Genomic DNA, 26,099 nt, shown 5'->3' on the forward strand with positions numbered 1-26,099 from the left:
TTACTGTTTTACCTTTAAAATAATTCGAAAGTGACATTATGCAAAACGCTTGATATATCGTCGCTATAGGATTGGTTTGTCGATTATCCATTTTTGTCGAAATCGACCATTCAATGCAAAATGATTTTTTGTATCCAAATGGACCAGAACCATCCTTTTCTTTAAATTGCTTTGTAATAAAAACAGCATTTATATGCTGTAAAAACAACAATTTAAATACCTCCATGTATTTAAATATAGGATAATGAAATTTGTTTTTTCGTCTCCTGAACATTTGACATTTGGTCTATTCGACAAACCAATCCTACAGCGACGATATTGTGTTGCAGAGAGGCAAGATACGGGATATTCCAGGTTTATTTCTGTAATGTTCAGATATGGGAAATTACTAAAATGGATGTATCGTCTTTGTTAAAATAACTACCGATACAGGAATTTCGCAGTCGATGGGCAGTAGGTATTTTTGTTGTTTTTAGTACGTCGAAAAGTCATTTGCATCATATATGTCAGATACGGGGTATTAACATTAGATCATCGATATGTTGCTTGTGCACAAATGTGCCGCTCAGTTTTGCAATATTCTAGTGTGGTCAAAATTGTTTTAATACTCGCTAAAATTTCATATAATGTAAAATTCTTTGGCCAGTTACCTATTTATAATATTGATTTTATTTTAGATACAAGAGTCGTCTCAAAAAATTCTCCATACTGCCTTGGACACGAGTTCTACAGATAAACGCGCCAGTATTGTCTTTGCCGATACATTTACATCCATGTTTGAGTCAATTGCTAGAACCATCGAAATTCATCAACCCCTAATTGAGACATATTATGGCCCTGGTAGGCTGTTGTCAGCTATAAGTGTTCTTCAGAAAGAGTGTGACAGACAGGCTAACAGAATTATGTTGGAGTTTGCTAGACATCGTCAGTTGAATAAAATCCTTGCACAAATCAATGACTATGCCAAGAATAGCGGAACCACTTCAGGGTCGTCGGCTCGTGATAAATTGGATGCAAAAACTTTGGATGTTTTGATTGGCGAAGTATCTGTTATGCATTCCCGGATAGAGCTATTCTTCAAGTTTATCAAAAGACGAATTTCGGTACGTATTTCAATTAGTATGTATTGTTAGGTACATACATACTGAATAATTGGCTCTATTGATGATGTTGCCATCTTTTTTCGCACAATATAGTATATTTTTTTATATGTTGGTAGTGATTCTGATAAAATTTAATGTGTTCACAGTAAAGTTAGTACTATACTATATTTATAGTATGATTGGTAACACTGTCTCTTGATGAAAGAAATATGTTGTCTTAATAAAATTTCACTATTGCATTCTTTAGTCAAATGAAGTGGTTTTAGTGTATGAAGTTAGCGCACATGCCTTGCAAAGTTTCTAACTGAGCCTTAAATTGGCTTCAATCCATTATTTACCAGACTACTTTGATGAAGATAAAAGAAAACATGTCATTAAAAGTACAGGTAACCTCCCGTTGATCGCGGAAGATTTCAAAAACAAATCAATTCAAAATATTAAAACACTTTTTGTAAATTAAATACAACTTTGCAATAAACTGTAAAAATAACATTATTTTTATTCCACGTTGCAAAAAAGAATGTACACAGTATACCCTGCTTGGCCTATCTGCACTTATTGTGTAAAAGTTGTCGGTAACCGTCAAATGATTTGATCATATGTGCGTGATGCCATTCATTATGACGATTCCTGGCTTGCGGTACATGTCAAAATAAGTGCGACACAAAGAAAATATTATTATAAATTGATCAGGATATAGCAAATTCGCACTCACTGGGGTAGCGATTAACGAGGGTTAGTTGTACATATACACTTTCATTTGTCTGCAAAGCATATCAGTCTATCTTCAGTAATAATTGAGTTAAATTGGATATGTTAGTAATATGGAATATCTACCTGTGTATAAGATTCTTGTACCTATAACAGGTCTGATCATTTCAAAAATTCATCCACAGAGCCTTCATAGTTCATGTCCATACAACAAAAATTGGTAAACCTCGTAAATACCATGAATTATTGTCATTTTGTATACCTAGTGTTTGTTTTTCTTTTGGATTTACGAGGCTTACAAGATAGAATGATATGGGTCTTCACAGAGTTGAGTTTATAATAATACACTTACTTTATAAATAATAATTGTTAGCCATTCACTCAACCTATTGAAAAAAGTATACAATTTTTACCAGATACGGGTGCTTTACCTACTTCTCTATGGGATAGACGTAGTCATATATATCTAATAATATTTTGATTACTTGTAATTTTTTCTATTTATCATAATGGCAAATCCTACATTTCTTTTGTTAAGTTTATTTTGATATACCTGTCTAAAGCGTCGGCTGGACACTCATGCTTTACTACAAGTTTGCCTTTGCAAACCAGTTTGTATCAGGAAGCCCGTGTGTACGAGCAAACCGAAAAGCGCTGTAAAAGTGTTCCGTATTTTTATACCGCACATGCAAGTCGCTGCCGTCTAGCCGGCGAATTATATAAATATTTTGTTTTCTTATAGAACGATCTCGAAGTTGGTGTGAACGAAGCTGATAAAAGGTTGTTATTGCAAAACCAATTGACAGTAATGATTAACAGATCTGAACTAAGCAGAACAGCTCAAGATTTGTTGGGATATTATCTTCTTTTAGAACGGTAACACTATATTTTATATATTGTCATATTCTAATGTCAATACTTATATTTATTTACTCAGGAGCTAAATAAATAATTTTGCTAAATGTTTATGTTGTAGATATTTCATGGAAGAAAGCGTACAAAAGGCTATACAATTGGATTCATTGGAGGAGGGACAACTTACAACTAGTCTGATCGATGATGTATTCTTTATTATAAGGAAATGTATTAGGTGAGAATGCATGATTAGTTTTATTTGTATGTAAAATTTATTCAGTCTAGAAAAGAATATGATTTATTATCCTTATAAAGATATTTAGCATTTCCTAGGTTGGTATGTAGGAATTCATAAAAATTTATAAAATATACAGTATTGGGATTTATCAAGCATTGATACTGTGGTGTTTACCAAGTTATATTTTTTTTTCTATAAAAAATGTAAATATTGCCAAAATGAGCAAGTAAGGTATTGCGCTAGTAATACTGCTTTTCCCTATTACCTGCATATAATACATAATATATTACAATCTTTTATAGGATAACTTTATGTAGTTAATGGTAAACTTTACTGACGATTTAAGAAGAAACCAGAAAAGATTGACATAAAGTTGTTTGACTTTCATGTAGCCGAGAATGTAAAATAACATTATCTAAAAAAAAAACTTTTTCGTAGATAACGTTGTTTGATTTTAAGCACTCATTTTTTAATATAATAATTGGCTCAGAGCATTAGTATTTGTCATATATTTATTCTTTTCTTTATATATGCCCCACCTTCAAAATAAATAGGTGTAAATGGTTAATAAAAATGTAAAAAAATGGGTAGGTTATCTACGTGCCACATTGTGGGGGTCCATTTGCTGTCTCGAGAGAATATTATGATGAAAAAAAATTATCTTTCAAGTTATAATCATAAATAAATGTATTCTGAGTCACATTCTCGAAAACCTTTAATAGTCCAAACTTATGGATTGATTTTTATTAACATTGTTTTACTTTTATCATGGTCCACAGCGGTGTAGATGGTAGAGCGCCTGTTGCTGAAGCTGTAGGTTTAGATTAGATCCCACATCTGTCAAACATTGTATGTTATTTTTTAATGTGTGTTTGGTCCGGAGCCTGGATCCATTGGTTGGGCGAATGCATAGTTACTATTTCAATGTAACTGTAATTATAAAAACAACTAATTATAGTTATATCTGAAGTTTAATATTATTCATTGATTTACTATTTTAGACGAGCATCATCCACTGGCAGCATAGATGGCGTTTGTGCTGTCGTCAACATGTCAAGTGGTATTCTGGAAGGCGCGGTGTGCTCCGCTCTGCGCCGTGCTCTTCGACAAGGCTACCCTTGTGGCTATCTGGACTTGGCTCAGGCGTATTCCGCCATTCACACTACCATACAGCAAGGAAGACTCCAGCCAGGCGATACGGAAACTCAGAAAGCAATGTTCTTGGTAAATTAAATTTATCGATTTATGTTAATCAGCTAGTATTCTTACGTGTTTTAAATGTATTTTCATGTATAGCATTCTTACCTCCAAAACTACCATGTTCCTTATCATCATCAGCATAGGAGTCTTTAGTTTATGATCCGAAAATAGTCATGAATGTTTGTTATATATTTGAGAATGTTATGTGGGTTGAGAATTCTAGATAATTAAAATAAACTTATAAAATTACCATTACCCTTCAGTATTTAACGCGGTAAATTTTTCGACAAATAATTAGATATAATATTTATTAGAAATCGCTGAAGAGCACAATATAAATACATACATTATATGTTTGTTTATGAAACGACTATATTATAATGAATCTACCTCATTAAAATGATATTTTCATTAATTATTATTAATGTTAAGTGAACACTGTCAAGATTAGAAGATATATTTTTTGTATTGCAATACACAATTGAGAAGTATGGAATCAAAAGTAGATCTATCCATAATTCATTATTTAGACCTAAGTAACAATATGAAATGTTGTGTATCTTTATAGTAATTAAGTATCCTTATAAAAATAATAATTATATTATTCTCATTTACGAATTGACATTTTAGTGTGATATAAATATAATGATACACTATATTTTTCATTTATTGCTCTAAATTTTGAAATATATTTTTGATTACATAAAGCTATAGGTTTCAATGTCAGTTACCTCCATTTTAATTTGTTTTGATTATGGTTCTCTAAGTACTTTTCCATCGTAAAATAGTATTAATCCGGAGGTTTATGGCAATGTCTGTTATATTCATCAGTCACTATTTTATGCATATATTTTTATTAATTTTAAAGACTTCTGGGACATTTCATTTGCTATTCGCTGTTTCTAATTATTTGCTAATATGTTTATAAAATGAAGATATTCTATTTTCTAAATGAGCTTGATGCATTTTTGCGATTATCTCAAAATGGTGCAATATGTAGATAACCTACTAATTGGTTTTTCTCCATGATCGTTTACACACCTTTTCCGACCCTTGGTGTTGTATATGTTATTACGCAAAACATTTTTAGGGAACCGGGGCATTCGCAGCTTCCCACTGGTCTTCTTTCTTCTTTGGTTTCCTTGTGAGATCTAATATATTATTTATTACGATTAAAATATGTCATGTTTTCTAGGCTCATTTGAACAACAGCGATGTAAGCGTTGAATATGTGGAAACACTTTGTCAGTCGATGATGACAGAAATAATCCAACAGCATTCTTCCATGAGCGAGAGTGACAGAGGAAAACTGGAGAGTTGCCTATCAGGTACATATTTATTATGAAATAGTTCACCATAAAAGACATCGAAGAAAACCTTCTCTAGAAGAAGTCTAAATATATGAGTTGAAAAAAAGACTTCTAAGACTGATGGTTAGATAGCACTGCAGATTCAGTTGTAGCAAACATAACACTTAGGCTACGCCCACACTAGACGGAAGTTCTTTCGCTGAAATTACATCGCGGTAAATCCGTTACTAACCATTGCAGCCACATTCAATATTTGGTGGCAGATTATCAGTCGACTGCCAACGCTTATTTACTTGCACACGCGACGCCGAATATCCTACGAATATGCTGCGTTGCATTAAGTAACGTACAATGCGACGTTGCCGATCTGACGCTGACGGAAGCGCCGGTGCGCAGAGGACGGAGCAGACGCCGAAGTTGAGCGGCCCGCTAACGGACAACCGATCTTCCGCGTAATGTGCCCGATGACGGCAAATTATATGTAATAAAATGTATTGGCGTTCCGCCGGCGAATATCCACGTAATGTGGCGCTGGCCTTATTGTTCACATCTGTCAAGGATTTTAGATCCAGTCAATTACATGAATTATTAGATTTTTACAGATATAGCCAAGATAATCCTTGAAATTTGAATTTGTTATGAATGTATGGTATTGTTTATAATAATTACCATTCGAAATATGAAACACGTTAATTTGCACCGAAACTAAAGCATCAACATTATAATTTAAATCTAGCTGTAATTGCCTTTATAAGGTCAGACTGTCATCTATTATTCTAAATAATAGGCAGCTAAATGCACAGAACTATAGTTAATTAGAATATTTACATGAAAAATCACAAAAAAACGCTAATAATATCAAAAACAATAATAATATGTTATATACATAATAACAATACAGCAAAATATGCTGTCAAAGATGGCGGCTATAATATTACAATATATATTATCAGAATATAAATTTTTCTATAGCTAGCAATGTAATCACACTAAATATTTTGAAATCGCCAATGAGTGTTGAAATACATAAAGGTTATCTTTGTTCTAGATGCATTTTGATAATAATAATTATTGAGAAATTATATTATGTATTTCTTCTTCTTTCTTTTAGGTTTATCAGGTGTTACAGTAAATCTAAAGAGTGTGACAGAATATGGGCTTCAATTACTGAAGTCTAGTGCTGTAAAACCAAGATTGAATCCATGGATCGATGCTTTCAATCAGTTCAATCATCATCCAAATGAAGTAAGTACATTATATTTTGATGTTACCTATAATAATATAATATGTAGGTACTAGCTGTGTTTACATAAGCATATAATGTCTGTTCAAAGAGTATCCAGCCTTTGGTCAGGAAAAATACAATCACGTGGAGGTCTGAAACTCTAATCTTCTCCACAATCGTCTCCTAGGGATTGCATACACTTCTCCCAGTAGCGCCCCATCATTGTTGGAAACATTCCTGTAACACTTCATTTCTCAGTCTCTATGTGTTTGCAGGAATGGTCCTTCCTACATGACTAAAGTCTGTATTTGGTCTATAATCTCGTCATTTCAACTTGTTCAGGGTCTACAATGGAATATTAATATGTGTAATGACCATGGCGTAGTATCCAAAATACTGCTCAATTTTCCAAATGGTTTCCTGTTGGATAATGCAAAGCTTGAAATGAAATCACTACGGACACTAAGTGCACTCTCTCACTCACAGCTGATTGCTCTTTGCGGGTAGAAAAAGTTCACACAAACGCATGAAGATACCCTCCACCGCCACAACAGTGGAGGCCTTCCATGCTTCATTTGTTCATTTGTTTCCACAGGAAAAACAATTATCTAATACTTTTAGAAAAGCCTTAATCATAAGACGATTTTGTTTTCCTGAAAACCACTTCATACGAATTGCATAGATTAAATAAGTCATGTTTTATTCTAGCCTTCGTAATTGTTGCATGGAAAGTGAAATCGATATTGGCGAAACATTTCATAATTGAATTTTGTTTAGGTACTTTAACTTTTTATAGTATTAATGTTTTAACAATTATTTTTTGTAGGAGGATTTCGGGGCCTATGAATCGGAAGAGAATTTCGCTCAAACTTTGATAATGAACCTGGATGCATTGTTAAGTTCTTTCAAAGATACTTTGACACCCTCAAATTTCGATGCTTTGCTAACAATAGTCACCATAGATTGCAATCAAAGATGGGAAAAGCTGATTTTGAAGTCTACATTTAATAGGGTGAATATTTTTCTATTCTATATAATACTATTATAATATGCATTTTGATTTTGCATGTTTCGAATTTAGAAAATAGTCAAAAATCGCTAAATGATGAATGAAATTAGGCTTCTCAAAAAATATCAAAATCTCCAATAGAACCTCGATTATCCAAATATGGATTAAGATAGTCCGGAACAGCAAAAAATCTAGATAGTCAAAAGAAGAGAGAAAATATATCTAGTATGAATATTGTATATAGATAGCTTCACATAAATTAAATATTATGTACATGTAAATTTGGAGAATGGTGAGGGTGTGGATGTTGACGATGGAGGAGTGAAGAACTGAAGTCTGAGGATGAGTAGATTGCGTGCTTATTTGCGAGATTATCAGGTACAAGTACATACAATTACACAATATAAGATAGCCCGAGGCATAGTGACAGTTACACGATTCAGATACAATGAGAAGTGAGAGATTACGAAGTAAGAATATCGAGTGAGTGACTTATTCCATCGCAATAGCTTTTTATTGAACCCGTCACGATGGAAAATGCTTACACAAAGTATCTCAGGCATTTGGTGAGAAAATACATTTTTAATATAATAAACATTAATAAACTTCGCTGAGCTAAAAAAAGTGCTCATACTAAGTAGTAATTCGATTGTGTAAAAATATGCAAAGAAATTGCATCTACTAAACAATAATTTACCCACCGACCCACGGTGGCCGCGCGGCTTAAGCGTTGGACTATCACGCCGTGGGTCCCAGGTTTGAATCCTGGGTCTGGCAAGTACACATATTGTTTTTCAATTTGTGTGTGAGTCAGGGTATTGACCTAATAGGTTGAGCAAGTGGCTGACATCCATTTCTCGTAAAAAATAAAATCTGTTAATACAAACCTCTACTCTGTGGAGGCCCATATGATCCTATTAGGATCGGACATGGTAGAAAAAAAAAAAAAATTAAATGAATAACATTAATTTGAGAGCTATTCGTATGTCATGGATTCTGCTGACACTGCATGGTTCTCACGAAACCATCGAATTGCCATTGAGCTACTTTTGATTTTCCTATTATAAAACAATTTCTATTTTATTAATGTATTGCACCTGTTGCAGATACAAATTTAATAAGCGATTTTATCTTTGTCTGGTTATTCGAAGTATAAATAAAGTACATATCATATATTATTGTTAACACTACAACAAGCCACGAGGTCCAACAATAGTTGTGTAATGAAACAGTACTGTATTTAGTAATAGGAGAGAAACAATCACAAACGCTTAGACTTTGAGAAAATCACATAAATATTGTCATTCTTTACCAAAACTTCTTGATTAATTGGCAGTAGATTGTCTTTATACGTCTTAGAGATCTTCCTTCTACCTTCTACCTCTGTAACCTTCCAACCTTGTGATATTAACACATTCTAAGAATTGTTAGATTTTCCAGCTTGTGAAGATTATTTAATTTTTCTTTAGCTCGGGGGCCTGATAGTGGAACGAGAGGTGAGATCTCTTTGTTCTTATTTGGGTGGACTGTCATCTTTCTCGGCCAGGGACCGGTTTGGTCGACTAACTCAGGCCGCTGCTCTATTGGCGGCTGAAAGACCCTCGGAAGCAGCTGAATGGGCCGCTGGAGCTGCATGGAGGCTGTCACCACAGGAAGTGCGCCAGATATTGTCTTTAAGGTAGGATTTATAACTAAAGATTGTTTCAAAAGTTATTGTGTATAACATGTTTTTTTCTTGTAATAATTGTCTACAATAATTGTTTATAGTATCTGGCAGTAGCGAAGGGTGAAGGTAGGCTGTTAAGAACCGCTATAAAAAGTGCACATTAAACTTTGTTACTCATACATATTTTTTTTATTGAATTAAGACTACAATTTACAGATGGTATTGATTAGTTTTTGAAAATCAATTAAACCCTCCCTAAACCAAACCGTAATAGTATTGGTATATTTTGGGCGATAAGACAAAATTGTGCACACTTTTTCATTCATACTCATTTATGTTCGTTGGATTAAGAATACATATTACACATATTGTTGGTTAATTTTTTTAATTTCATTAAGCCCTGCCTAAACCAAACTATAATAGATAAAAAATATTATTATATCTATATTTAAAGTTATGTATGATTTAATTGCATAATTTTAGATATTTTATAGATAGAAGAGTATTTTTTGACTATTATCTATTATAGCTTGGTTTTTGCAGGGTATAATTGAACCTTAAAAACTAACCGACCACATCTGTAAATTGTTGTCTTATTTCAATAAAAACAAATACATATGCCCGATAAAAAGTAGTGTGCACTATTTATGGTGGATCTCAACAGCCTACCTCCACCCTTCGCCACTGGATCTGGATATGTGTGAAGTCATCGCACAGTCATTTTAAGCATCTCTTCTACCCATAGTCATGCTTCTTTAAGCATTCATGAATTACCCGAGTACGTGATTATTTATTTGGCTATATGGGCCATAATTCCATAATTACTATATTATGTTTTATTAAATTTATAACTGAGTAGAATAGATTAATGCAGACGGTTACAAAATGTATGTTGTATTTAATACCTAGGCGCTTCATGTTATTCAAAAGTTTTTATAAGTCCAACTAATGTTAATTCAATGCGCTGATGCATGGTCACAATGATAGATTCATTTGCTTTAGTGACTGTTTTCTTTTGGTGATAACTGAACCCTTCACTGAATTCTGTCTTAGAAATAGTAAAATTTATTAAAAGTTGGCAATTATAGTCACCCAAGACCCATACGGGGTATAATCTTCATTTTAAATAAACGGCTGTGAAATAGACTCTAATGTAACTCTATACTTACTAACTGAACAAAATGAAAATAAATGACAACACGACTATTGCAAAATACACTGTTAAAAATACAGTGCAAAATATAATGCAGCCTACACACTGCCTCGAGACCTTTTAATAAACCGTCAGTGAAGTGAATCAGCGCGAACATGTTCGGTACACCGTTTAAGGGTACCGGAAAAGTTCTGTCACATGCTCGGCTCGGACGATGCTCGCGCGTCTATAGGGCATAAGGTTAAATATCAGGAGAGACTCCACTTGCCTATGTTATTGATTTGTTCCAATTTAAAAAATAAGGTTTTTTTCCGTTAGATTCGTCGACAAATTTTAAAATGGCTACTAAGTTCACAAATCACTATCTAAATCACGCATCATGTTATCGTACCAGGGGTTTTTCAATTTGTTATTCTGGCAACATTCATGTACCTACTTAGCTATAAAAATATTCGCTTACATAATATAACAGAGCTTACCGCATTCATATCAAATCGTGCGGGCTGGATAAAATACAAAATAAATACTCTTTTTCAATCAACATGTATTGTTCTAATGTAATGTATGTAAATTACCGTAAAAAGTAGATACTATGTTAAATTTACACCTTTAACTTAATATCGTATCAAAAAAAATTGCACACCTTTACCAATCCGTATAAGACAAGTATTGATACTTGCTATCGGTTTCATATTAAAATAAAGGTATTAAAGTATAGATAAATCCGATCGGAGTTTGACACCCCTATTTGGACCACAACCACTGACATTTCCATACTGTTTTTATGGGACGTTCACACACGTTGCGTAGTTTTACTGAGAGAGCGAACTGCGCCGCAGTTTGTTGGTGCCACTGACATCCATTGATTGTTACCTCGCACACTATCACACTGTGCCCCACTGCTTCTACCACTCTATGATATCATCCCGATTTTACCCCATATACTTCCTCATATCCAGACATACTGTAATTTTAGCGATGAACAACGAGATTGCAGTTATGAACACTGTTGGGCATGCTCATCATGCTGTGACCTGTCACCCACACGTGACACCGTGTGTGCCAGCACTAATGTTCCGTAAGCCCGGTTGCACATACAAAAGGTCTCGACTGTGACATGGCTAGCCAAAACAAATGCGCCGACGAAACATTTTCCTATTCAACATGCGGCCCATGACGAGTAAAATTTAGTACATGCGACTACCAACAAAAATGTCACACCGACGCTATGTGCGGTAGTACATCAAATTGTTTTGTGAATGATAACATCACATCGACAAATTCGACGTATTGCACGGTATATGCGACCGGGCTTATGTTTGATTTACACTAATTGTTTTATATGTAGAAACTGTACGTCACCAAAACCACCACGTCTCAATTATTTTAACATGGTCAGAAAACTAATTGTTCAGCTGAATCAAAATAAACAGTAGGGCCCGCCAGTTTTGGTGGAGTTCGCCGTAACATTATTATAACACATTAAACTACCCATGTCTTCACTTTGAATCTGTGTAAAAATATATCACCGAGCTAATTTTGGTTTTACACCACTGATCCCTTTACAACCCGAACCCCTAATAATAATATCCCATTGAGGCTTATCCTCATCCGCATCCTCTCACGCCAAGTGTAGTGTGTTTTTCAAAGGCCTCTACGCTTTTGTATAAGCCATTATTATCATAGGGCTTGTAATTAATGATTTTTTTCCCCCGCCGCCCGCTGGTGGGCGCACCGTTGTTGTCATTGTGCTCAATCTCTAGCCACCTCCTTTGCATATTGTTTGAAAATGAATTGAAATTAATTTTGAATTATCCGCCCCGATAAAATAGCGCCCGTGATCGATCACCCTCCCGGGACTCAAGGGGTTGAATCCGCAAAGTTTGCTTTGCATATTTTACTCGTGAAATTTTGCACCCTTAAATTATTTTTATATATTTAATATTAGCTAATTTAACCATACTCATAATGCTGCTGCCTTAGAGGAAAAACAAATCGTTTAATATGGAGAGATTTTCTTTATTTCTTACCCGTAAGTCAAGCTTTTTAAAATCCCCTACAAGATTTTTTTGCTTACCTAAGTAAAGTTTCTGAGAGAAACATTTCAGTACAAAAAATCATGACAAGAAGTTCGTATAAATCTTGTTTGTCAACTTCTACATCAGGGATAACTTTCTATAGTTGAGTTCTTTCTCTTATCAAAAGAATATATTCACCAACTCACATAAGTTTATGTTTTATTTAGTATTTTGCCATTTTAGAAGTTATTTTTATTATTTAAAAATAAATAACATATTGAGTATATAGGTACATAAAAATGTTAATTCAAGACGTTCACAACTTGATATTTAGGATAAAAACAAAAGGTATGTGGCTGTCATCGGATACCTATAACCTAGATCTCAATTAATTATTTATTAAATATTCATTTTTCACGTACAATCAGTCAGTACTTACCTATATTTATAATATGATTTCGTAATGTTATGGGATAGCGGATCTGCAATTTCATAACATCGCGAATTAATATTATTTCATAATAATTTCAAAATATTATTTCATAATGCGGCCGGTCAATAAATAGCGGATCAGAATCGATTGGACATCTCACTCGATTACAAGTTTCCGTTAAAGATACATTGCACCGAAATACCGTTTTATTTATTATATTGCATCGATTGTACCATTGTAGTTTTTTTCAACAGTAAATAAAATCTCGCCTCCTCCATCATTATGAACAACTACTACCGTCTTCATTCCGTTCATCCGTCATCTTCTATACTTATCCTCCGCCGAACCAAAGAATACTACAGTTAAATCAAACGATAATAGAAAAACCAACCAAAGAATAATATTAAATAAAAAATTCTAAACAGAAACAACTTTAGATATCTTCGTCTCTATGAAGCGCATTGACAACTGCACACCTTTCGCTATTAGTGCCTGATAGGCCTGGCCTGCCTTGAGGAAAAGGTTTTCATCACGTGTGTAATTGACAAGTGCATACAGATTAAAATTTTTCAGAACATCAGTATTGTTGACGTCAGAGCAGGGAAAAATGGTTTAAGAGCAGAAGTGACCTGCGAGCTTCAAAAGAGTGAAAGACGAGCATGCATTGAAAAAAGATAGTCGGAAAATACTCGTTTGAAAGATTATCAAAAGGAGAATAGTTATAAAATACATATGTTGAAAAAAAAATAATGTCTTCTACATACGCTCTAAAATAAGCTTGTGGGGAACCTCATAACGACTCCAGATATTGGACCCATATTCAAGAATACTCCGACTAACGACACGTATATTGTATCTACGTGAAACATTTAGGTTCTTGCCGCATGATGAACTTGCAAGCTTAGAATCTTGCTTGCACGCAGAGCTTTAGTAATGTCGTATGAGTGAAAAGATAATCTTGAGTCAAACAATATGCCAAAATCTCAGATTGACGCTTCAGTAAGCTATTTGTAAAAAACCTCTATAATATAAATTTAACGCTATAGTACCAGAGCATAAGGAAAGCACAAGATGGCGGTATTTCCTTCGATCTATCAACACGTACCGCGCTTCATGCTACATGATTTTTGTAGCACGTAGATCGCTTTTGTAAGATCGCTGTAAGGTGAGGGCGGGTTAGTTACGGCGATAGAATCCATGTCGCGAATGAAAATAAGATATTTTTCGTGAATATCATTAGAAAACGATTTGTGTACAACCTCAATATTAAAAACGACAAGAGGGCATATATCTCTGTATCCTTTTTTTCTAGATTCGCCAATATATTCTATCCTGAATATATTAACAAAATGGCTCAACAATCTGATCTGTCTTCACGAAGAGATTTCTTAATATATTTGTATTTTTACGAGAAATGGCTGTTGGACACTTTCACTCACACTCAAATTATTAGGTCCATGCTTTGTGTCCAATTAACGTATCAATTTTCCAGACACAAGCTTCGAACCCGAGACCCGCGATTTTGTAAGCCGACATGTTATCGCTCGACCATCGCGATAACACATATCTAATATTGAGGTTTAATAATTAAATACCGATATTTAAAAAAAAATGTCCCCTTTACGTTATATGTAAATTTCATTATCATTGTGCTTTCTGAAAAAAAGCAACGATTTCTATGGAAATTTTTATATTCAGTTACCTAAGTAAATATTATACTAATACGCCAGTCTCGGCATAACCCTCGATATATACGGAACATCTCTTAGTTGTGATGGCACATCAATTTACTTTGTAATTTATATCAATATTTAATATTTTTGGCAACGGAACTTAAATTATTGAAGAGTCATTTTTTGCGATAACTACCTATCTATGTTTGTTGAGTTACTTATAACAATGTTATAATGTTCTCGCGCACTATTTTGTATATAAATCAATAGCTGTTTTTAGCCCCATCTCGTAGCAATTCTTTGAAATATGACAGACAGTATTTTCATCTCATTAATCAAAGTTGAGCCAATTTAGGTCATCTCATTTGAGCTTCGAACTTAACTTTCGAAGTGACTTGCTGATGTACCTACACTGCTTCGGGAAGTTCCCTTAAAAAACTTACGAATATTTGGCACAGCCTCGCGTCACAATGTAAATGTAAAAAGATGGCAACATTGTTATTTATACATTTCAATTTTATGAGGCAGTGGTTTCCATACTTTCTAGATTCACGCCGCCTTTGCATAAATTCTCTCACGGCGCCCTAAAATGTGTGCTCTGATCTGCTAATTGAAAAAAATTCCCTTCAGAATCAGACCCTTTTTGATTTTCCGAGTTGTCAATCTTCAAGATAGGTGGCTCTCGTGGTGCAGTGCGTAAGGCGCTGGCCTTCCATCCCGGAGTTTTGGGTTCGATTCCCGGCGAGGTTAAAATATATTTACATAATCTAATTATGTAAATTCCTCAAGCCTGGGAGTTTTACCACAATTATTGGGCTTCACGGCCTGTTATGGTGTTTAATAAAGAAACAATAATAAAAAAGATGTCAGAATCAGATATTTTTTCAACGTTTTTTATCTGTGTCAATCGATGCACAGTACTTGGTTTAAAAAAAATATATGATGATATGGTACGAATTTAGAATAAACCTAAAGGATACAGCGCTAAAATAAAGAACTCTTATCTAAAATAAAAGATTAATAATTGTCACTGTGTCGATAAGGGAAGAGCAGTTTTCATTATATTATCGCACGAAGAAAACAGCCACCAAAGCATTCGAACATGTCATAACGATCGTGCATTGGAGCTTTGAATTAGACTGTCTAGAATTTATTCTTTTTTGAACTGCCTCTCACACTGGCACACACGTTGCATACTCTGTAAATAAGGGAATGCACACTATATTGCTTGGTGTATAGTAGAAAATAAACAATATATAGAACCTCATACAAATAATATGTCACTATAAAATTTTCCTGAAATTCAAATATAGAACAATAATTTATAGTTCGTCAATACATACGAGATGTCGCCAATGACAATTTTTTAAAGGTTCTGTAATGAATTTGAATATTATTATTTACTGAATGTTATTTTATGTCTAACATAGTGTATTTAGAATTTGATACGTACGTAATGTGGCTGACGAAGTTACTGGCAATGTTTTGAAAACATCACCTTAGTTTATTCATTCACTCGTAAGGCGGCAGGGTATTGGCGACAGCATTGAGATATTCATTAGCAAAAGCATAGTTACTGTAACAGAAAATCACATTGTCAGCACTACAGAGGTACCGGCGAAGCCTCGATCCATGATTGCGCGTTTTCATCAGATTTTTGGATGGAGAGAAATCCTCCAAGAAAGGCATACTCAATACTGTATAATATATTACTGAGGTAATTTTAATAATAATAACAACGTTGCTTTAGTAATAGATATTGCGAATCAGTATTATTGGTTTTAAAGCATTGCTGCTCTATTCTATTAGCATAATCAAATAATGATATAATAGGTAGGTACATATTGTATGAAGTTGAAAAGTTAAGTCAGTTTGATATTGAAATTTTGCATGCGAGAGTGCCCTGGTATAGGTCAACGCTCGAAAACATTATTTTAGATATTTTTACAATTAATATACACTCCGGTTTAATTATATTATACCTACATACCGATACACCAGTTCAATAGGGGAACAACTCATAAAACCTTGTTCCGAGATAATGGCGTTTGAATTTTTTGCAGTAATTCTTATTTTAATTTTAAAGCCTTGATTTCGATGAAAGTGTAAATTTTTTGTATTTGATTTAGTGGAATTCATCAATGCACAATGAAATTGTACATTTTAATAACGAATTAACAAATAAATTTGATTATATAATGGAATTACTGATTAATCTTAGAAAGGATTATTCGATTTTATGACACATTGAAGAAATTTTTAATTATTTTTTTTTGCTGAATTATAAAGAAAAGACCTTTCTACATCAAATGGCATTCTTAACTCAAAACCTTTAAATTTTGAGTTGTTCCCCTATTGAACTGGTGTATCGATACATATAAACTCAAACGTTATAATTTGGTACATAAGTTAGATAAAGATAAAGATTACTATGACAATGAAATGAGTTTCATGTTAAATAATTATTGTATGTAATACCAGTGATAAATTTTCTAAAATCTAACACATGGCTTCCAACATGTTCTTCGAGGCAGGCGCAGGAAACACACGTACAGTGAAAAATGCATGGCGTGAGTTCGACGCCGGTCGTCTATCTCGGGTCTCCCGGGACTGGCTTTGCGGTGGTACCGAGTTCGAATCCCGGACCGGAGCGCCGGGTAGTTTTCCGCAGATCAGTCAGACCACGGAGCTCCCTGTGTGGCGGGGTACTTTCTGCTTTGTAAGTGCGGCAGGATTAGTTGAAGAGAGAGGGGAGCGGGACATGTCCCAGTGATCGGCGGGAGCTTTTATATTTTTAGCACAGTGCCACAGAGGACTGGTGTCGTATCGCATTAATATTATTATTGACATTTATTAAGCGATGTGGAACCTTCTTAAGGGCGACCGTAATGACTCTACGAGTAATGCTGACCGGCAATTTAATATATTTTCCTTATAACTTTCATTTTAAATAATTAACACGCATCTAAAAACATTATAAAACTTTTTTTAGTTGAAACATAAACTAACAATTAAAAAAAAAACATATAAAATGACGTGTGTTATTTGAAAGTCACCGTATCGTATTTTATGAGTATTTTTATCATTAAAATGTAGTACTTAACTATTTCAATAAAGCATTTATTTTATTCAACGAATAAATTAAAAAACACAAAAACTGATAGTCAACATTATGTAACTCAATTTGATAAGCATTTCATGTAAGAACTGCTAGTTATATTTGTCGTAATTAAGTAGGATGCCCGTCGTTTAATTGGTTAAAGCACACATTGGTGCGAATCCAGTGGTTACAGGTTCAAGTAGAATGTCGTATTTTTTCAAATTTTATAGTGGGGATATAGGTTTTCAAATTATGTATGTAGCGAATAATAGTCTGTGTTTTTTTTTATCTTAAAATATTGATAAAATACAAATGTGAATAACTTTTTTTTTTAAATTTAAATTGAACTGAGTTTTGTTGCAGTCAAGGCTTGAATCGATACAAATATAAAGGAATTCACATTATTCACATTTATATTTTATAGGAAAATAGATGTATTTTAAATTTAAACATACATATGTTAACGTTTTATATAAAAAATAAAAATGTGTATACATACATTGGAATTGTTTTCATTTGTATCAAAATCGAGCTTTAATATTGTGACTATGCCAAAATTAGATTTGATATAAATAAAAACGATTTCAAGTTAAAATACATCATTACTATGAATTAGTCAAAACGTTTTTTAACACATTGGAAAAAAAAACTTAATAACATAATTATAATATGGGAGATCCTTTGACGAATTTACATTTTAACGATAATATGGAAGTACCTAAGTGATTATTATTAAGAGAACCTATTTTTTGAATAAAGATTTTTTACTGCATACCCTTAGTATTGTCATAATCTTTTATTTCGATTGGTAGCGCTGCACAGTGGCGTCCTTATTCTGGATTGATGAGAGGACTTTGACTTTTCTGTTGTAAAAAGTAAGCCACGCCGAGAGGGAAGCTGTGCGGTGCCAGCTCTAAAGGGGTCGTTACGACGTATTTTCTATCCAGCTAATAAAGGATGGATGGCGCTAGAATGTGTGGGTTCAGATAATAAGATTTTTATATAGATATCTGATACCTGCATATTACTCGGTACCCGCCCGCAGTATTATGTTGCCTTTGTATACTACAATGGATTTTTATGTTATCTTGATAATAGGTGGTGTAAAAAAAAGTTACGAACTGGCGTTTTTTCACCCCGATAGAAGGTACAAATTAGATTTTTTTTATCTTAGTTCCAGAGTTCAGTATCAGTAAATTTATATTGAGAAAAATAATTCTAAAATTTAAATTAGTTTTGAATGTGTGTGTGGTGAACCATTACTTTTTAAATGAACTGTCACAAAAAAAGTATAAACCGGACATGCGTAAACAAAGCAAAAAATCAACCACTCGATTAATTTATCAGGGATGCACTCGTTTCGTATTAGTGTTACAATGCCATCATTATTTAGAATATTTCGAATTTAGATTTTATAGTTTTTATTGTATTTTCTTTAAAAAAAAATAGTATTTTTGCTTTCGGGTAGGTAGGTGGCCGCGCGGCTTAAGCGTTGGACTATAACGCCGTGGGTCCCCCCGGTCGAATCCTGGGTCTTTCAAGTACACACATTGTTTTTCAATTTGTGTGTGAGTCAGGGTATGGACCTAATAGGTTGAGCAAGTGGCTGACATCCATTTCTCGTAAAAACAAAAATCTGTTAATACAAACCTCCACTCTATGGAGGCCCATGTGATCCTATTAGGATCGGACATGGTCGAAAGAAGGTAGATGTTGAGAATTATTATTGTTTATATTTTTTTTTCTTCTTTTTTTGGGATTTCGGCCTTCGGGATTTCGTCCGGCACCCCGAATTCGCACCCTCGCAACTAAACTGCCACAATCCAAAAACGTCAAACAGAAAAAATCAGCTTTGAAGTTTTTACCTTTCGCATTGTTGTACTGTGTTTTTGAAATATGTTTAGATATTGAATGAAGTTTTGACTTGAATTTGATGACTTAGAGATATGAAATTTGCGGTACATATACTATGAACGATAGACAATGAAACGTAGTAATTAACTCAACACACGTAAATTTGGACTTGTGGCGGTTTAGTTGCGAGGGTGCTAATTAAGCTCTGCGAGATCAATAAATCGATTATATGTAGGCCGAAGCTTTTGTTTACATGAATCTTGAGGAAGCTCTTGATTAAAGAAATACACAATTTATAGTATTTCACCCAGGGAACATAAAATTAATGAGAACTGGCTTTTACCCTATTGGGTTTGGAAAAATATGGGATAAACTTAATCATGTGGTAAAAAGGCGGCTCTCGTGGTGCAGTGCGTTAGGCGCTTGCCTTCCACCCGGGAGTTCTGGGTTCGATCCCGGTCAGGAAACAATATTTATGTGTATTTCTCAAAGCCTGGGTGTTTGTGATTGTTCAAAATTACTAACAACCACCTTGTACGAAAAAGCAAGGACATAATTATTAATAATTCAAAAAAAAAAAAAACACGTGGTAGAGAATGTATTATTTTCAACAGTTACGTCAGTATCATAATATGTATTGGCACGTGAATATGAACGCCCATGCAATAGTTGCAGACAGTCGACTCACCTTGTGTCCCTTGGTTTTATGGGCTAAAATAATAAAGTGGACCCTTCTTCAAAACTGCTATTTAGCCTAGTCATTGTACAAATTATCTAATACTATGCACACGTCATATTATATATTTGTAATTTATATATGCAAATTTTTATCTAATATTTATTATAATATAGTATTGGGTAAGACTGTATATAAAAGGTGTTTTTTTTAGAGGTATAGAACTTTAAGCTGGCAGCACTTTTTTAATTGGCGGCCATTTTGTCAGCTGTTAAGTGATTTATGTTTAGTTTGGTTTGGCATTTCAACATGAATAGACTGACGCCTGAACAACGCTTCCAAATTGTGAAAATTTATTTTAAAACAAGATTGCCGTTGATCCCGATTTTCATAAGCGAATTTTGTTTAGCGATGATGCTCACTTTTGGTTGAATGGATACGTCAATAAACAAAACTGCCGTATTTGGAGTGATGACAATCCTCAAGTGTATGTTGAGACACCGTTACATCCAGAAAAATTTACTGTTTTGTGTGCTTTATGGGCTGGTGGAATAATTGGTCCGTACTTCTTTAAAAACGATGCTGGTCAGAACGTTACAGTCAATGGTGACCGCTATAGAGCCATGATTACTGACTTTTTCGTTCATCAATTGAACAACCATGATGTGCAGGAGCTGTGGTTTGAACAAGACGGCGCAACATGTCACACAGCTCGTGCCACAATTGATTTATTGAAGGAAACGTTTGGTAACCGCATAGTTTCACGTTTCGGACCCGTGAATTGGCCTCCAAGATCGTGCGATTTAACGCCGCTTGACTATTTTCTGTGGGGATATGTGAAGTCGCTAGTCTACGCCAATAAGCCCGAAACGATTGACCACTTGGAGGACAACATTCGCCGCGTTATTGCCGATATACGGCCACAAATGTTGGAAAAAGTCATCGAAAATTGGACCTCCAGATTAGACTACGTCCGAGCCAGCCGTGGCGGTCATATGCCAGAAGTCATATTTAAATTATAATGCCAGAAGAGCATCTTTCGAATAAAGTAAATTTCATGTCAATATAAAAAGTCATCTTTGTTTTATTCCATTTCAAAGTTCTATACCTCTAAAAAAAACACCCTTTATAAGCTTTCATTTTTTTGATAAGCGCGGGTCGAAATCCTTCTGACCCGAAGTTTGAGAAAACACGGGGCAGACAGAATGACAGATGCATAGACAGCTGTGGGGTTTTCTTCATAGGATGTTGTATAATACCTTGATAGACTAAGGGCCAGTGATAGAAATTGAATGGTAAACTATTCTGAATGGGTTGATTCGACCCCTCTTATCTACAATTAATTTATAGAATTACGAGTAGGTATATCATGCTACTGAGAATATTTACCTAGGTAGCATTATGTAATCACTACTTTGATATATATATATGTTACGCCGAATGTGCGAAATTGAATATTACATGAAATGGGCAAAATTTTGCCTAAATCATGAAAAATGCAAGCCCGTTGCCTTATTCATGAATTAGACAAAATATCTGGAGAGTGCGTGAAATCGGCAGTAATTTTTCTGCCTACTTCATGTCTTGGACAAATTAGATAGTAGCGTTACGGTGGTATTTTTTGCAACTAAACTAAATTTATCAAATGCTCATGGATTGGTCAAAATGTACATTTATATTATTATCTATGGTCAAAATAGATGATCGCGCTCCGTGGTGTTTTTTGCAACTAAACAAATGTGTCAAATGTCATTGATTTGAATGACGTTCATATCCATTTACTATGCGCAAAAAAATTCTAGAACTATAATATGATAACGGAAGAATTTTATTGAAAAGTATTTTCGCGATTTGATTCGTGCTTGGGTATCAATTGTGCAATGGTCGATTGAATGTTTGTGATAGTTTGTTGACACTTGATAGCTAACCTCAAAATGGACATTCAGTTGAATAATTTAATTCAGAATTACAAAACCTAACCTAACCTAACCTAACCTAATAATAATAATATTATATTATGTCCAATTATAACTAATAAAACCATCCGTATTAAATTTACTTTTTCTTCTGTCATGTTGACAGTTCAAGAATTCCATACCGTGGCGAATTCATGTACTCAGCAGAAAAATTACCTAATTCATGAATAAGGCAACAGGCTTGACTATTACATGAATTAGCCAAAATTTTGCCCATTTCATGTAATAGTCAATTTCGCACATTCGGTGTAACATATATATATATATATATACTTATATATAATATACCTTTTTCTACTAAACGACAGGTATAATAATAGTACATACTTTTAGTACAAAAGGTTTTCTCCAGTGAACAAGGAGAAAAAAATTCTTTTTAATGTTTGTTTCTTCACCCAGCGGATTTGTTTCAGTAGTTTCGCATCTACTGTTGAACCTAACAGTATCAACTGCGCATGCATATGATCACCCAGGGAACTCGGAAATATTGGGAATTGAAATACCTAACGGGTGTGGAGTAACAGGCAACCGATTTCGAGTGTGTAAGAATATGGGCTAAACTTGAACACGAGCCAAGAATACGCATGTCCCTCATTCGGACAACTGCTCTCGGTTTATGAACTGACGCTCATTCAATATTGATGTATTTGAAGGTTGCAACACACACTGTTGCACGTCTATAATGTGTTCAAAATATTCAAAACCCTGCGTCAACATTTAGTGTATTGGGGTATAGCCTATCGGAATTCTATTTATTGATCTGTTCTGTGGTTTTCTCTGATAACACTTTTAGCCAGGTATGAACACAGAAAGTTAATTTAAGGTCCGGACCGCCCCCTTAGATACGGTAAATATACCTACAATATATCGATTTACAATGTTTGCTGTAATTTTAATATATAACCTGTAATATAATAATGATATAACATCATGGTTTTCAAGTAGAGAGGTATATGGTTTATAACTTTGCACTCGGCTCTAGGATGTAAATGATATATATTACAAAAATACCTTTTTTACGTATATTATCTGTCTATCAAATTTATTGCGTGATAATCAGGAAAAGAGGTGTATCAGTATAGTAAAGAGTGCAAAAAAGTTATAAAACGTATACTATATTTATTATTAAAATTCTTACAAAATACCGCATCGGAAAATTGAGAGTTTTTATGCCATTTGTGAATCGGTCTTGTGGTTTCGGCAATTTTTCCTTTGTGCCGGTGTTTTCGTACATACCTACGTAATGGTTCTTAATTTTCGGAGCAATTAATCTCCCCTTCATGTATTGAGAACTTTGTCGTAGCGATTCGCGGTGCTTTGTCTCTACACAGATCGCGTTGAATTTTTTAGTGCATTCGCCAGTCGCAAGAAACTTTGCAGTGGGTATGTGGTCGCATACAAAGTATCTCATTGTATACCCTTAATGCAATGTAATTTGTATTGTTGAAAGTAAAGGTTTTGTTCGAAAGCTTTTAGTAATGTGATACGATTCGTTGAAGTTTATTTATTCGCGACGCTTTAGAATAAATTGCGTTGTACACCTCATTGTTTTGATAGTCATTTTCGCAAATTATTCTAAAAGCCATATTGAATATCGCTATATTTAAAAATTGGGAATATTTTGAAGGTTTTTTTCACGCAATACAATATTTCTCTTCGATACAAATGTTATCGTAATGAATATAATATTGTCATCAAATGCCTAATTAGATTTTCAATATACTTATTATATTATATTATATTATATTATAATGCATTAAGTATATTATTATATTAAGTGTATTATTAAGTTATATTATATTATAATCCCTAAGTTTATTTTTGTTAAAGCATCTTCATTATTTTTTTTTTAGCTTTATTGTAATTAATTTGTTCGACCTTTGATAATAATATTTGATTAAAAATTATATAGTGATTAAATGATAAATTTAAAAAAAATATGAGTACATAACCTGTATATTGAAGACAATGGACATATTCCAGATTTGAGGGAATAAATAGTTCACAACTCAAACTCTCGTCAAAACTATTAATACGTCTAGATGCTTTGCGCGTTCATAAGCTACCTTCGATAAATACATTGTAAAAATAATTTCAATAATATCATAATATATATAAACATATATTTTACTGAGACCCAGCGTATCATACCCTACAACTCTAGCGACAAAATATACTAAATATACCTCGCAGGACACAAAACATAGCACAGAACAACAAACACGTGTCGCTTATATTTTCATCCACAGAACAGTTTAATAAATATAATTCCGATAGGCCATTCCCAAGATACATCCTCTCCTCCTCTATCCTCTAATTCGAGAAATTTGCAACATCGTATGAGGAGCGGAATAGTCCCGACTCCTCTGTAGACTCATCCATTTCAATTCGTGACACTCAGTATGCGGATACACAGGGCGCTTAACGTCAGCGGACAGCAGAGCCAGTCAAAAAAAAAACTTTCTTCTATAAGCACTACGGTGCATGGTTGCAGCATCAGTCCCGTGCGGCTCCGTCTCGGGACGGAATGAGAACTTAAAATCACTTCTTTCAGACACGTTTAAAGCGTCATGGAAGCCGTGCATATCCACGGCTGTACATATATAACGGGTAGTGGTGGGAACTTTAACGTAGGCCATTCCCAAATACACTATATTTTGATGCAGGGTCTTGAATGTGTGACTGTCCTATGAAAATTAACCACACATTATAGAAGTGCAATAGTGTGTGTTGCAACCTTCAAATACACTACTATTGAATGAGCGTCAACGCATACACTGAGAGCAGTAAAGTGTTCAGAACAAAAGACGAGCGTATTCTTTACACGTGTTTACAAGGCGGATGTACGCGGTCACCACTATGTAGGAGCGACGTACGGGCTGTATGGCTCGTGTCTGGCAAATGTCGGCTGTACTTCGACGCAGTGTCTATGTTTCTACGTGCATCAAAGGGCGCCAACTTTCGCGACACTTGGCCAAACGTGCAATGGAGGCTCTATAATTATACTTGAAAAATGTGACCGGGCGAGACTATCAGAATTTTTGTGTGTAAAGAGTTATTGTTGCGAAAGTTTAATTTGCACACGATTACTGGCAGTAAATCAATGGAATGGAATCAATAAGCTTTTTTGATTTTCTTAACTTGTTTGAAGTCGTGGGTTGTTGTTTATTTTATTCAACTAACGCCTTCTGTTATTCGGTTGTTATTAGTAAAGAAGGAGGCCTACGACATATTTCATCTTCACGGTGGAAGTTTATGCTCAATGCACGTATTTGCTATTTTTTAATCTTGACAGCTCATTTTGAAGCAAAATTAATAATACAATAAAATTCGATGGTACTAAAATACAGCCCGATTAATGCATTTAAAATGATATTAACATTCATTCGACGAAACGACATTTTTTTTCGACCATGTCCGATCCTAATAGGATCATATGAGCCTCCACAGAGTAGAGGTTTGTATTAACAGATTTTGTTTTTTATGAGAAATGCATGTCAGCCACTTGCTCAACCTATTAGGTCCATATCCTGAGTCACACAAATTGAAAAACAATATGTGTACTTGCCAGACCCAGGATTCGAACCTGAGACCCACGGCGTGATAGTCCAACGCTTAAGCCGCGCGGCCACTGTGGGTGATATTAACATGCATTCAACGAAACGACATTTACATTGATGAAAAAGAACATTAAAATTCAAAAAATAACAAGCGCAATTGTTTTCCTTGCAACCTAATACACGGGCAACAATTTTACGCGCATTTCCATCGAAACTTGTGCATTCGCTTTTAGCAATAATCCCGTAAAACGGTAACGTAATTCATACTAAATGTGATTTAAACAGTATTGTTTATTTGAATGGGTGCACTGAATACAGATAAAGTGTACCGCTGTCATA

At 34.2% G+C, this 26,099-nt stretch overlaps 1 protein-coding gene across 1 annotated transcript in view; it reads left to right on the forward strand.

The window, feature by feature from the left end:
* Positions 1-26,099, forward strand: part of Cog4 (conserved oligomeric Golgi complex subunit 4) — a 224,393-nt gene that overhangs the window by 8,472 nt on the left and 189,822 nt on the right. Inside the window, exons 6-13 of the mRNA XM_085955281.1 lie at positions 678-1,103; positions 2,557-2,690; positions 2,791-2,904; positions 3,909-4,131; positions 5,303-5,435; positions 6,529-6,662; positions 7,469-7,654; positions 9,121-9,329. Of these exons, the coding sequence (XP_085811407.1) occupies positions 678-1,103; positions 2,557-2,690; positions 2,791-2,904; positions 3,909-4,131; positions 5,303-5,435; positions 6,529-6,662; positions 7,469-7,654; positions 9,121-9,329 (1,559 nt within the window). The remainder of the gene's footprint in view (positions 1-677; positions 1,104-2,556; positions 2,691-2,790; positions 2,905-3,908; positions 4,132-5,302; positions 5,436-6,528; positions 6,663-7,468; positions 7,655-9,120; positions 9,330-26,099) is intronic.

The sequence above is a fragment of the Rhyacophila brunnea genome, unplaced genomic scaffold (assembly GCF_057557595.1).
Source record: "Rhyacophila brunnea isolate RB1 unplaced genomic scaffold, BYU_Rbru_1.0 scaffold_5, whole genome shotgun sequence".
Taxonomy (NCBI): Eukaryota; Metazoa; Arthropoda; class Insecta; order Trichoptera; family Rhyacophilidae; genus Rhyacophila; species Rhyacophila brunnea.